The sequence below is a fragment of the Ylistrum balloti genome, unplaced genomic scaffold (genome assembly GCF_031769215.1).
Source record: "Ylistrum balloti isolate Yb309-2 unplaced genomic scaffold, AGI_CSIRO_Ybal_v1 Utg369980, whole genome shotgun sequence".
In the NCBI taxonomy this organism is placed as follows: domain Eukaryota; kingdom Metazoa; phylum Mollusca; class Bivalvia; order Pectinida; family Pectinidae; genus Ylistrum; species Ylistrum balloti.
Window position 1 is genome coordinate 874,593 of NW_026782068.1, and position 14,088 is coordinate 888,680.

General features: G+C 34.6%; 1 protein-coding gene across 1 annotated transcript in view; it reads right to left on the reverse strand.

The window, feature by feature from the left end:
- The window catches only part of LOC132547822 (fibrocystin-L-like), a 44,821-nt gene that overhangs the window by 8,685 nt on the left and 22,048 nt on the right, over window positions 1-14,088 (reverse strand). Inside the window, exons 28-39 of the mRNA XM_060211624.1 lie at window positions 13,509-13,660; window positions 12,697-12,748; window positions 10,692-10,942; window positions 10,175-10,226; window positions 8,193-8,401; window positions 7,675-7,726; window positions 5,690-5,898; window positions 5,172-5,223; window positions 3,187-3,395; window positions 2,669-2,720; window positions 679-892; window positions 161-237 (exon numbers count right to left, since the gene is read on the reverse strand). Of these exons, the coding sequence (XP_060067607.1) occupies window positions 161-237; window positions 679-892; window positions 2,669-2,720; window positions 3,187-3,395; window positions 5,172-5,223; window positions 5,690-5,898; window positions 7,675-7,726; window positions 8,193-8,401; window positions 10,175-10,226; window positions 10,692-10,942; window positions 12,697-12,748; window positions 13,509-13,660 (1,581 nt within the window). The remainder of the gene's footprint in view (window positions 1-160; window positions 238-678; window positions 893-2,668; window positions 2,721-3,186; window positions 3,396-5,171; window positions 5,224-5,689; window positions 5,899-7,674; window positions 7,727-8,192; window positions 8,402-10,174; window positions 10,227-10,691; window positions 10,943-12,696; window positions 12,749-13,508; window positions 13,661-14,088) is intronic.

Below are 14,088 nucleotides of genomic sequence, written 5' to 3' on the forward strand. Positions count from 1 at the left end.
GATATACTTATTTGGATGATTTCAAAACAGGTAAGTTATTTCTTTAAACAGGTTTTTCAATCTTTTTTTATATTTGTAACCGCAATGGTAATGTGTGAATGTTGGTAAGGAAATATTGTTAAAATTAGTCGAATTACGTCATTCAATGAAAACGGCCTACCTGTGGTACTTGAGGATGACGTAGAAGAAGGCCCATTGTTTCCCTTAGGTTGCTGGTAATTCAAATAAAAATGCATCCTGATTATGAGCATCAGATGAAGATATGCAACTTTTTTTCGCAGTGGCATAAGGAAATATCTCTCATTCCATTCCGTAAATGATATATTAACTGAGACAAAGTTTTTTTCTTATCATTATTTTATTTCAACGAGTCTTTGTTAATCTACAGATCAAATATGAAATGACAATGAAGTAAACATACTTATTATCGAATTATTAAGGAAAATATTTTATCAATTTCGGATATATACATATATGGTCTCCATTGATACTTTACAATGTAATATGTAACTATGTGACGTTATACGATTATCAAAACCTATCATGAGAAATACAGAAGGTTATTAAATACATGTGTAATTCACTAACAATATATATGGGAATATGGGAATATTCAATGAACAACAAGGCAAGCAAGTGATCAAATGTATATACTACTGTAACAGGGTTGTCACTCACTGAATACGATGCCGTTGACACCGTAGCAGTTTTGTCACTCCCTGAAGGCGATGCCGTTGTCTCAGTTTTGTAGCAGTTTTGTCAGTCCCTGAACGCGATGCCGTTGTCTCTGTAGCAGTTTTGTCGGTCCCTGACGGCGAGGCCGTTGTCTCTGTAGCAGTTTTGTCAGTCCCTGAAGGCGATGCCGTTGTCACCGTTGTCGCTTTGTCACTGACTGAAGGAGAAAATCATTACGACAATTTCATAACCCATAGAATTGCAAATATATAGAAATATGTAACCGCAATGGCACACATCATTTTTTTCAATTGTTACTAGTGACGACAAACGATTTATATGTAAGAGTACGAGAACGAAAGAAACAAAGAAATACATAGAAAAACCTACCTACAAAATGGTAAAGACATAGAACATATACAAATGACATTTCATATCACTGACGACAAAGATATGACCAGCTTGGACTTTTCAACATACGACTTGTGTTAGTTCCCTCTCGGTTTTGGATACCGCAATTCACTTATATTTCGCTAACTTAACTCTTCCTTCGAACATATTTGCAAATACACAATTTCTTTGCCGTTGATCTAGATCTGGACATTTATTCGAGAATGATTCGCTATTAGAGACATGAACACTTTAAAACTCCAGTGGTGTTATTCGAATCAACAACCACACTTATTTTCATACAAATAGGTTATTTGAATTCGCTAGTGACTCATTTCGACTTAATGAAAATAATTCCCATGAGAAATATTAAGGATTAACAGTAGTGCATTTTAAACCTGTAACATACTGGTAGATTTCACCTTGAACATTTGGTGCTGTAGTAAACAAATACGAGATACAGTATATTGTAAGTACATATAGATTGTTGTACACATATAACTGATGGAATAGGTCATTATTGCCAATGCCGTAATTATATGCATGGTGACTTTATTTAATTCAGCGCGCTACTCACATAATCACTTACCTTTATCAAAAATATCGTTGCTTCAGGAGTATGCTTACCTTTGTAACAGTATGACCTTCCAAATTGAATTTCGTTATAAGTCTTTTTGTTATATAGAGTTTATCGCTCTTGCATTTAGCAGGGTAAGACATAACTGAGTACTTGGGGGAAACATCAATAAGTTATGTCAGGGCAGATGATTGGGGAAAACAACAGTAAGTTATGTTAGGACAGGTGATTGGGGAAAACAACATTATCAATGTTAGGACAGATGACTGGGGAAAACAATAGTCAGGTCAGGGTTATAATATAAGGGGTCTATTGGGGTGAAGGATTAGCTTAAATCGGGTGTCTGGGGTGAAAACGACTTTTACATTTATGTAGATGAGACATCGACATCCTTGTTGTTTCAAGGATAACGTTTTTCTATTTTCGTTAATAAAAAGACGATATTTTATTTGCAACTACATTTCATACATTCAGTAGCACCTGCATGGTATTGTACAAAAAGACACAAGCAAATGACATCTTTTGATATGAATTGATATGAGATGAAGTAGAGCTTAACAATGAATCAATCTGCATCATACAACTGTTTCGTCCTTTTACGACTCGTCAATGACAATAAGTTCCTAAATGTTGAAACCTTGAAGGCAACTGAGGAAAATTGAAAGACCAAATCTATTTTGGGAGGTGAACTGGCCATATCATTCAGTAAATATCGTTAACTTCATATACCTACTAACGACGAGTATGTGTATACATGTGCAAATGAGAATGATAACCAAGTCGAAGTTAAATTGTAATGAGGTTTACTTCATAATCATCGTACATTCGAGCTCAGTCTTGTGTCACGAAAGTGTTTTTGCTAATTAGATATACTTATTTGGATGATTTCAAAACAGGTAAGTTATTTCTTTAAACAGGTTTTTCAATCTTTTTTTATATTTGTAACCGCAATGGTAATGTGTGAATGTTGGTAAGGAAATATTGTTAAAATTAGTCGAATTACGTCATTCAATGAAAACGGCCTACCTGTGGTACTTGAGGATGACGTAGAAGAAGGCCCATTGTTTCCCTTAGGTTGCTGGTAATTCAAATGAAAATGCATCCTGATTATGAGCATCAGATGAAGATATGCAACTTTTTTTCGCGGTGGCATAAGGAAATATCTCTCATTCCATTCCGTAAATGATATATTAACTGAGACAAATTTTTTTTCTTATCATTATTTTATTTCAACGAGTCTTTGTTAAGCTACAGATCAAATATGAAATGACAATGAAGTAAACATACTTATTATCGAATTATTAAGGAAAATATTTTATCAATTTCGGATATATACATATATGGTCTCCATTGATACTTTACAATGTAATATGTAACTATGTGACGTTATACGATTATCAAAACCTATCATGAGAAATACAGAAGGTTATTAAATACATGTGTAATTCACTAACAATATATATGGGAATATGGGAATATTCAATGAACAACAAGGCAAGCAAGTGATCAAATGTATATACTACTGTAACAGGGTTGTCACTCACTGAATACGATGCCGTTGACACCGTAGCAGTTTTGTCACTCCCTGAAGGCGATGCCGTTGTCTCTGTAGCAATTTTGTCAGTCCCTGAACGCGATGCCGTTGTCTCTGTAGCAGTTTTGTCGGTCCCTGACGGCGATGCCGTTGTCTCTGTAGCAGTTTTGTCAGTCCCTGAAGGCGATGCCGTTGTCACCGTTGTCGCTTTGTCACTGACTGAAGGAGAAAATCATTACGACAATTTCATAACCCATAGAATTGCAAATATATAGAAATATGTAACCGCAATGGCACACATCATTTTTTTCAATTGTTACTAGTGACGACAAACGATTTATATGTAAGAGTACGAGAACGAAAGAAACAAAGAAATACATAGAAAAACCTACCTACAAAATGGTAAAGACATAGAACATATACAAATGACATTTCATATCACTGACGACAAAGATATGACCAGCTTGGACTTTTCAACATACGACTTGTGTTAGTTCCCTCTCGGTTTTGGATACCGCAATTCACTTATATTTCGCTAACTTAACTCTTCCTTCGAACATATTTGCAAATACACAATTTCTTTGCCGTTGATCTAGATCTGGACATTTATTCGAGAATGATTCGCTATTAGAGACATGAACACTTTAAAACTCCAGTGGTGTTATTCGAATCAACAACCACACTTATTTTCATACAAATAGGTTATTTGAATTCGCTAGTGACTCATTTCGACTTAATGAAAATAATTCCCATGAGAAATATTAAGGATTAACAGTAGTGCATTTTAAACCTGTAACATACTGGTAGATTTCACCTTGAACATTTGGTGCTGTAGTAAACAAATACGAGATACAGTATATTGTAAGTACATATAGATTGTTGTACACATATAACTGATGGAATAGGTCATTATTGCCAATGCCGTAATTATATGCATGGTGACTTTATTTAATTCAGCGCGCTACTCACATAATCACTTACCTTTATCAAAAATATCGTTGCTTCAGGAGTATGCTTACCTTTGTAACAGTATGACCTTCCAAATTGAATTTCGTTATAAGTCTTTTTGTTATATAGAGTTTATCGCTCTTGCATTTAGCAGGGTAAGACATAACTGAGTACTTGGGGGAAACATCAGTAAGTTATGTCAGGGCAGATGATTGGGGAAAACAACAGTAAGTTATGTTAGGACAGGTGATTGGGGAAAACAACATTATCAATGTTAGGACAGATGACTGGGGAAAACAATAGTCAGGTCAGGGTTATAATATAAGGGGTCTATTGGGGTGAAGGATTAGCTTAAATCGGGTGTCTGGGGTGAAAACGACTTTTACATTTATGTAGATGAGACATAAACATCCTTGTTGTTTCAAGGATAACGTTTTTCTATTTTCGTTAATAAAAAGACGATATTTTATTTGCAACTACATTTCATACATTCAGTAGCACCTGCATGGTATTGTACAAAAAGACACAAGCAAATGAAATCTTTTGATATGAATTGATATGAGATGAAGTAGAGCTTAACAATGAATCAATCTGCATCATACAACTGTTTCGTCCTTTTACGACTCGTCAATGACAATAAGTTCCTAAATGTTGAAACCTTGAAGGCAACTGAGGAAAATTGAAAGACCAAATCTATTTTGGGAGGTGAACTGGCCATATCATTCAGTAAATATCGTTAACTTCATATACCTACTAACGACGAGTATGTGTATACATGTGCAAATGAGAATGATAACCAAGTCGAAGTTAAATTGTAATGAGGTTTACTTCATAATCATCGTACATTCGAGCTCAGTCTTGTGTCACGAAAGTGTTTTTGCTAATTAGATATACTTATTTGGATGATTTCAAAACAGGTAAGTTATTTCTTTAAACAGGTTTTTCAATCTTTTTTTATATTTGTAACCGCAATGGTAATGTGTGAATGTTGGTAAGGAAATATTGTTAAAATTAGTCGAATTACGTCATTCAATGAAAACGGCCTACCTGTGGTACTTGAGGATGACGTAGAAGAAGGCCCATTGTTTCCCTTAGGTTGCTGGTAATTCAAATGAAAATGCATCCTGATTATGAGCATCAGATGAAGATATGCAACTTTTTTTCGCGGTGGCATAAGGAAATATCTCTCATTCCATTCCGTAAATGATATATTAACTGAGACAAATTTTTTTTCTTATCATTATTTTATTTCAACGAGTCTTTGTTAAGCTACAGATCAAATATGAAATGACAATGAAGTAAACATACTTATTATCGAATTATTAAGGAAAATATTTTATCAATTTCGGATATATACATATATGGTCTCCATTGATACTTTACAATGTAATATGTAACTATGTGACGTTATACGATTATCAAAACCTATCATGAGAAATACAGAAGGTTATTAAATACATGTGTAATTCACTAACAATATATATGGGAATATGGGAATATTCAATGAACAACAAGGCAAGCAAGTGATCAAATGTATATACTACTGTAACAGGGTTGTCACTCACTGAATACGATGCCGTTGACACCGTAGCAGTTTTGTCACTCCCTGAAGGCGATGCCGTTGTCTCTGTAGCAGTTTTGTCAGTCCCTGAACGCGATGCCGTTGTCTCTGTAGCAGTTTTGTCGGTCCCTGACGGCGATGCCGTTGTCTCTGTAGCAGTTTTGTCAGTCCCTGAAGGCGATGCCGTTGTCACCGTTGTCGCTTTGTCACTGACTGAAGGAGAAAATCATTACGACAATTTCATAACCCATAGAATTGCAAATATATAGAAATATGTAACCGCAATGGCACACATCATTTTTTTCAATTGTTACTAGTGACGACAAACGATTTATATGTAAGAGTACGAGAACGAAAGAAACAAAGAAATACATAGAAAAACCTACCTACAAAATGGTAAAGACATAGAACATATACAAATGACATTTCATATCACTGACGACAAAGATATGACCAGCTTGGACTTTTCAACATACGACTTGTGTTAGTTCCCTCTCGGTTTTGGATACCGCAATTCACTTATATTTCGCTAACTTAACTCTTCCTTCGAACATATTTGCAAATACACAATTTCTTTGCCGTTGATCTAGATCTGGACATTTATTCGAGAATGATTCGCTATTAGAGACATGAACACTTTAAAACTCCAGTGGTGTTATTCGAATCAACAACCACACTTATTTTCATACAAATAGGTTATTTGAATTCGCTAGTGACTCATTTCGACTTAATGAAAATAATTCCCATGAGAAATATTAAGGATTAACAGTAGTGCATTTTAAACCTGTAACATACTGGTAGATTTCACCTTGAACATTTGGTGCTGTAGTAAACAAATACGAGATACAGTATATTGTAAGTACATATAGATTGTTGTACACATATAACTGATGGAATAGGTCATTATTGCCAATGCCGTAATTATATGCATGGTGACTTTATTTAATTCAGCGCGCTACTCACATAATCACTTACCTTTATCAAAAATATCGTTGCTTCAGGAGTATGCTTACCTTTGTAACAGTATGACCTTCCAAATTGAATTTCGTTATAAGTCTTTTTGTTATATAGAGTTTATCGCTCTTGCATTTAGCAGGGTAAGACATAACTGAGTACTTGGGGGAAACATCAATAAGTTATGTCAGGGCAGATGATTGGGGAAAACAACAGTAAGTTATGTTAGGACAGGTGATTGGGGAAAACAACATTATCAATGTTAGGACAGATGACTGGGGAAAACAATAGTCAGGTCAGGGTTATAATATAAGGGGTCTATTGGGGTGAAGGATTAGCTTAAATCGGGTGTCTGGGGTGAAAACGACTTTTACATTTATGTAGATGAGACATCGACATCCTTGTTGTTTCAAGGATAACGTTTTTCTATTTTCGTTAATAAAAAGACGATATTTTATTTGCAACTACATTTCATACATTCAGTAGCACCTGCATGGTATTGTACAAAAAGACACAAGCAAATGACATCTTTTGATATGAATTGATATGAGATGAAGTAGAGCTTAACAATGAATCAATCTGCATCATACAACTGTTTCGTCCTTTTACGACTCGTCAATGACAATAAGTTCCTAAATGTTGAAACCTTGAAGGCAACTGAGGAAAATTGAAAGACCAAATCTATTTTGGGAGGTGAACTGGCCATATCATTCAGTAAATATCGTTAACTTCATATACCTACTAACGACGAGTATGTGTATACATGTGCAAATGAGAATGATAACCAAGTCGAAGTTAAATTGTAATGAGGTTTACTTCATAATCATCGTACATTCGAGCTCAGTCTTGTGTCACGAAAGTGTTTTTGCTAATTAGATATACTTATTTGGATGATTTCAAAACAGGTAAGTTATTTCTTTAAACAGGTTTTTCAATCTTTTTTTATATTTGTAACCGCAATGGTAATGTGTGAATGTTGGTAAGGAAATATTGTTAAAATTAGTCGAATTACGTCATTCAATGAAAACGGCCTACCTGTGGTACTTGAGGATGACGTAGAAGAAGGCCCATTGTTTCCCTTAGGTTGCTGGTAATTCAAATGAAAATGCATCCTGATTATGAGCATCAGATGAAGATATGCAACTTTTTTTCGCGGTGGCATAAGGAAATATCTCTCATTCCATTCCGTAAATGATATATTAACTGAGACAAATTTTTTTTCTTATCATTATTTTATTTCAACGAGTCTTTGTTAAGCTACAGATCAAATATGAAATGACAATGAAGTAAACATACTTATTATCGAATTATTAAGGAAAATATTTTATCAATTTCGGATATATACATATATGGTCTCCATTGATACTTTACAATGTAATATGTAACTATGTGACGTTATACGATTATCAAAACCTATCATGAGAAATACAGAAGGTTATTAAATACATGTGTAATTCACTAACAATATATATGGGAATATGGGAATATTCAATGAACAACAAGGCAAGCAAGTGATCAAATGTATATACTACTGTAACAGGGTTGTCACTCACTGAATACGATGCCGTTGACACCGTAGCAGTTTTGTCACTCCCTGAAGGCGATGCCGTTGTCTCTGTAGCAGTTTTGTCAGTCCCTGAACGCGATGCCGTTGTCTCTGTAGCAGTTTTGTCGGTCCCTGACGGCGATGCCGTTGTCTCTGTAGCAGTTTTGTCAGTCCCTGAAGGCGATGCCGTTGTCACCGTTGTCGCTTTGTCACTGACTGAAGGAGAAAATCATTACGACAATTTCATAACCCATAGAATTGCAAATATATAGAAATATGTAACCGCAATGGCACACATCATTTTTTTCAATTGTTACTAGTGACGACAAACGATTTATATGTAAGAGTACGAGAACGAAAGAAACAAAGAAATACATAGACAAACCTACCTACAAAATGGTAAAGACATAGAACATACACTAAATGACATTTCATATCACTGACGACAAAGCTATGACCACCTTGGAATTTTCATCATACGACTTGTGATAGATCACTCTCGGTTTTGAATACTGAAATTCACTTATATTTCGCTAACTTAACTCTTCGAACATATTCGCAAATACACAATTTCTTTGCCGTTGATCTAGATCTGGACATTTATTCGAGAATGATTCGCTATTAGAGACATGAACACTTTAAAACTCCAGTGGTGTTATTCGAATCAACAACCACACTTATTTTCATACAAATAGGTTATTTGAATTCGCTAGTGACTCATTTCGACTTAATGAAAATAATTCCCATGAGAAATATTAAGGATTAACAGTAGTGCATTTTAAACCTGTAACATACTGGTAGATTTCACCTTGAACATTTGGTGCTGTAGTAAACAAATACGAGATACAGTATATTGTAAGTACATATAGATTGTTGTACACATATAACTGATGGAATAGGTCATTATTGCCAATGCCGTAATTATATGCATGGTGACTTTATTTAATTCAGCGCGCTACTCACATAATCACTTACCTTTATCAAAAATATCGTTGCTTCAGGAGTATGCTTACCTTTGTAACAGTATGACCTTCCAAATTGAATTTCGTTATAAGTCTTTTTGTTATATAGAGTTTATCGCTCTTGCATTTAGCAGGGTAAGACATAACTGAGTACTTGGGGGAAACATCAGTAAGTTATGTCAGGGCAGATGATTGGGGAAAACAACAGTAAGTTATGTTAGGACAGGTGATTGGGGAAAACAACATTATCAATGTTAGGACAGATGACTGGGGAAAACAATAGTCAGGTCAGGGTTATAATATAAGGGGTCTATTGGGGTGAAGGATTAGCTTAAATCGGGTGTCTGGGGAGAAAACGACTTTTACATTTATGTAGATGAGACATCAACATCCTTGTTGTTTCAAGGATAACGTTTTTCTATTTTCGTTAATAAAAAGACGATATTTTATTTGCAACTACATTTCATACATTCAGTAGCACCTGCATGGTATTGTACAAAAAGACACAAGCAAATGAAATCTTTTGATATGAATTGATATGAGATGAAGTAGAGCTTAACAATGAATCAATCTGCATCATACAACTGTTTCGTCCTTTTACGACTCGTCAATGACAATAAGTTCCTAAATGTTGAAACCTTGAAGGCAACTGAGGAAAATTGAAAGACCAAATCTATTTTGGGAGGTGAACTGGCCATATCATTCAGTAAATATCGTTAACTTCATATACCTACTAACGACGAGTATGTGTATACATGTGCAAATGAGAATGATAACCAAGTCGAAGTTAAATTGTAATGAGGTTTACTTCATAATCATCGTACATTCGAGCTCAGTCTTGTGTCACGAAAGTGTTTTTGCTAATTAGATATACTTATTTGGATGATTTCAAAACAGGTAAGTTATTTCTTTAAACAGGTTTTTCAATCTTTTTTTATATTTGTAACCGCAATGGTAATGTGTGAATGTTGGTAAGGAAATATTGTTAAAATTAGTCGAATTACGTCATTCAATGAAAACGGCCTACCTGTGGTACTTGAGGATGACGTAGAAGAAGGCCCATTGTTTCCCTTAGGTTGCTGGTAATTCAAATAAAAATGCATCCTGATTATGAGCATCAGATGAAGATATGCAACTTTTTTCGCGGTGGCATAAGGAAATATCTCTCATTCCATTCCGTAAATGATATATTAACTGAGACAAATTTTTTTTCTTATCATTATTTTATTTCAACGAGTCTTTGTTAAGCTACAGATCAAATATGAAATGACAATGAAGTAAACATACTTATTATCGAATTATTAAGGAAAATATTTTATCAATTTCGGATATATACATATATGGTCTCCATTGATACTTTACAATGTAATATGTAACTATGTGACGTTATACGATTATCAAAACCTATCATGAGAAATACAGAAGGTTATTAAATACATGTGTAATTCACTAACAATATATATGGGAATATGGGAATATTCAATGAACAACAAGGCAAGCAAGTGATCAAATGTATATACTACTGTAACAGGGTTGTCACTCACTGAATACGATGCCGTTGACACCGTAGCAGTTTTGTCACTCCCTGAAGGCGATGCCGTTGTCTCTGTAGCAGTTTTGTCAGTCCCTGAACGCGATGCCGTTGTCTCTGTAGCAGTTTTGTCGGTCCCTGAACGCGATGCCGTTGTCTCTGTAGCAGTTTTGTCGGTCCCTGACGGCGAGGCCGTTGTCTCTGTAGCAGTTTTGTCAGTCCCTGAAGGCGATGCCGTTGTCACCGTTGTCGCTTTGTCACTGACTGAAGGAGAAAATCATTACGACAATTTCATAACCCATAGAATTGCAAATATATAGAAATATGTAACCGCAATGGCACACATCATTTTTTTCAATTGTTACTAGTGACGACAAACGATTTATATGTAAGAGTACGAGAACGAAAGAAACAAAGAAATACATAGAAAAACCTACCTACAAAATGGTAAAGACATAGAACATATACAAATGACATTTCATATCACTGACGACAAAGATATGACCAGCTTGGACTTTTCAACATACGACTTGTGTTAGTTCCCTCTCGGTTTTGGATACCGCAATTCACTTATATTTCGCTAACTTAACTCTTCCTTCGAACATATTTGCAAATACACAATTTCTTTGCCGTTGATCTAGATCTGGACATTTATTCGAGAATGATTCGCTATTAGAGACATGAACACTTTAAAACTCCAGTGGTGTTATTCGAATCAACAACCACACTTATTTTCATACAAATAGGTTATTTGAATTCGCTAGTGACTCATTTCGACTTAATGAAAATAATTCCCATGAGAAATATTAAGGATTAACAGTAGTGCATTTTAAACCTGTAACATACTGGTAGATTTCACCTTGAACATTTGGTGCTGTAGTAAACAAATACGAGATACAGTATATTGTAAGTACATATAGATTGTTGTACACATATAACTGATGGAATAGGTCATTATTGCCAATGCCGTAATTATATGCATGGTGACTTTATTTAATTCAGCGCGCTACTCACATAATCACTTACCTTTATCAAAAATATCGTTGCTTCAGGAGTATGCTTACCTTTGTAACAGTATGACCTTCCAAATTGAATTTCGTTATAAGTCTTTTTGTTATATAGAGTTTATCGCTCTTGCATTTAGCAGGGTAAGACATAACTGAGTACTTGGGGGAAACATCAATAAGTTATGTCAGGGCAGATGATTGGGGAAAACAACAGTAAGTTATGTTAGGACAGGTGATTGGGGAAAACAACATTATCAATGTTAGGACAGATGACTGGGGAAAACAATAGTCAGGTCAGGGTTATAATATAAGGGGTCTATTGGGGTGAAGGATTAGCTTAAATCGGGTGTCTGGGGTGAAAACGACTTTTACATTTATGTAGATGAGACATCAACATCCTTGTTGTTTCAAGGATAACGTTTTTCTATTTTCGTTAATAAAAAGACGATATTTTATTTGCAACTACATTTCATACATTGATATAAGATGAAGTAGAGCTTAACAATGAATCAATCTGCATCATACAACTGTTTCGTCCTTTTACGACTCGTCAATGACAATAAGTTCCTAAATGTTGAAACCTTGAAGGCAACTGAGGAAAATTGAAAGACCAAATCTATTTTGGGAGGTGAACTGGCCATATCATTCAGTAAATATCGTTAATTTCATATACTTACTAACGACGAGTATGTGTATACATGTGCGAATGAGAATGATAACCAAGTTTAAGTTAAATTGTAATGAGGTTCTCTTCATAATTATCGTACATTCGAGCTCCGTCTTGTGTCACGAAAGTGGTTTCGCAAATTAAATATACTTATTTCTCCTACACTCACGTTTTAAAATATACCATTATTTGGATTATTTCAAAACAGGTAAGTAATTTCTTTAAACAGGTTTTTCAATCTTTTTTATATTTGTAACCACATTGGTAAGTGTTAATGTTGGTAAAGAAATATTGTTAAGTTAGTCGAATTACGTCATTCAGATTACTAAATGAAAGCGGCCTACCTGTGGTACTTGAGGATGACGTAGAAGGAGTCGCATCGTTTCCCTTAGTTTTCTGGTAATTCATATCAAAATACATGCTGATTATGAACATTATATGAAAATATGCAACTTTTTTCGCGATGGCATAAGGAAATTTCTCTCACTCCATTCCATAAATGATATATGAACTGAGACAAAGTTTTTTTCATTATTTTATATTAACGAGTCTATGTTAATCTACAGATCAAATATGAACAGTTGCGTTAATCAGATATCAAATGGAAATGAAGTAAACATATGTATTATCGAATTATTAAGGAAAATGTTTTATCAATTTCTGAATATATACATATATGGTCTCCATTGCTATTTTCAATGCTATATGTAACTATGTGACGTTATGCGATTATCAAAACCTATCATGAAAATATGGAAGGTAATTGAATACATGTGTAATACACAAACAATATATATGGAAATATTCGATGAAAAAAGGCAAGCATGTGATCAAATGTATATTTTTACTAGACAATGTCGTTCACTCCATGATTTTTGGGAGGACAATTGCCATGTATTGATATCAAGTTATAAAAGTGCTAGATATGTTTCCATACCTGTTGACTCCATGCATTGAGGCGGGCCACAAACTCGTTTAAATGAACGTACACAAATGAATCTTTAATTTTCTGCTTTTCGGGGGTCATTTTGGCATTCGTTATGATCTTTCATCCTCTTATGTGGGATATAGTCGTTATTCTCGCCTATATCACAAATTCAGAAGGATGAATGAGGCGAAAACAATGATAACTTTTCATGATCTTGTCAATACTCACCACAACCTTCCCATCTTTGATCACTTCTGGTTTCTTCATTCTTTTACCTTTATACTTGAATTGCGTTTTTTCTACAACCTCAGCCAGGGACTGTGTTATGTCATTTGTATTGTTTGATGTAGATACCAAATCTGAATCGACCACTATACATCCTGTATATTCAAATAATGGAAGATATTAAAATCAACGTACACAAATGTATAATGAAATAATGGAAATTATTAAAATGAACGTACACAAATGAATACTCAAATAATGGAAGGTATTGCATGAATGACATGTATCGATAACTAAATCGTACCTAAGCTAGCTACCACTGGATCGTTCTGCCATTATTCTAAATATATTATAATTTTATTAATTGTCCAATACGTACATGGGGTGACACTGAAGATGCAGAAAATGCATAGTATTACGGAACACTTCATCTCACTCGTTTTAGTCTAGAATCTACGTGCAAACCGTTATTTTGTTAGTTTTTCCCTAGTTCCATCGAACACGATATGTGGCTTGTTTAGGATGTTGGTGTTTTCTTTTTCGCTTTTGTCATTAGATGGTTAGTGTATTCTCCATTAACGTA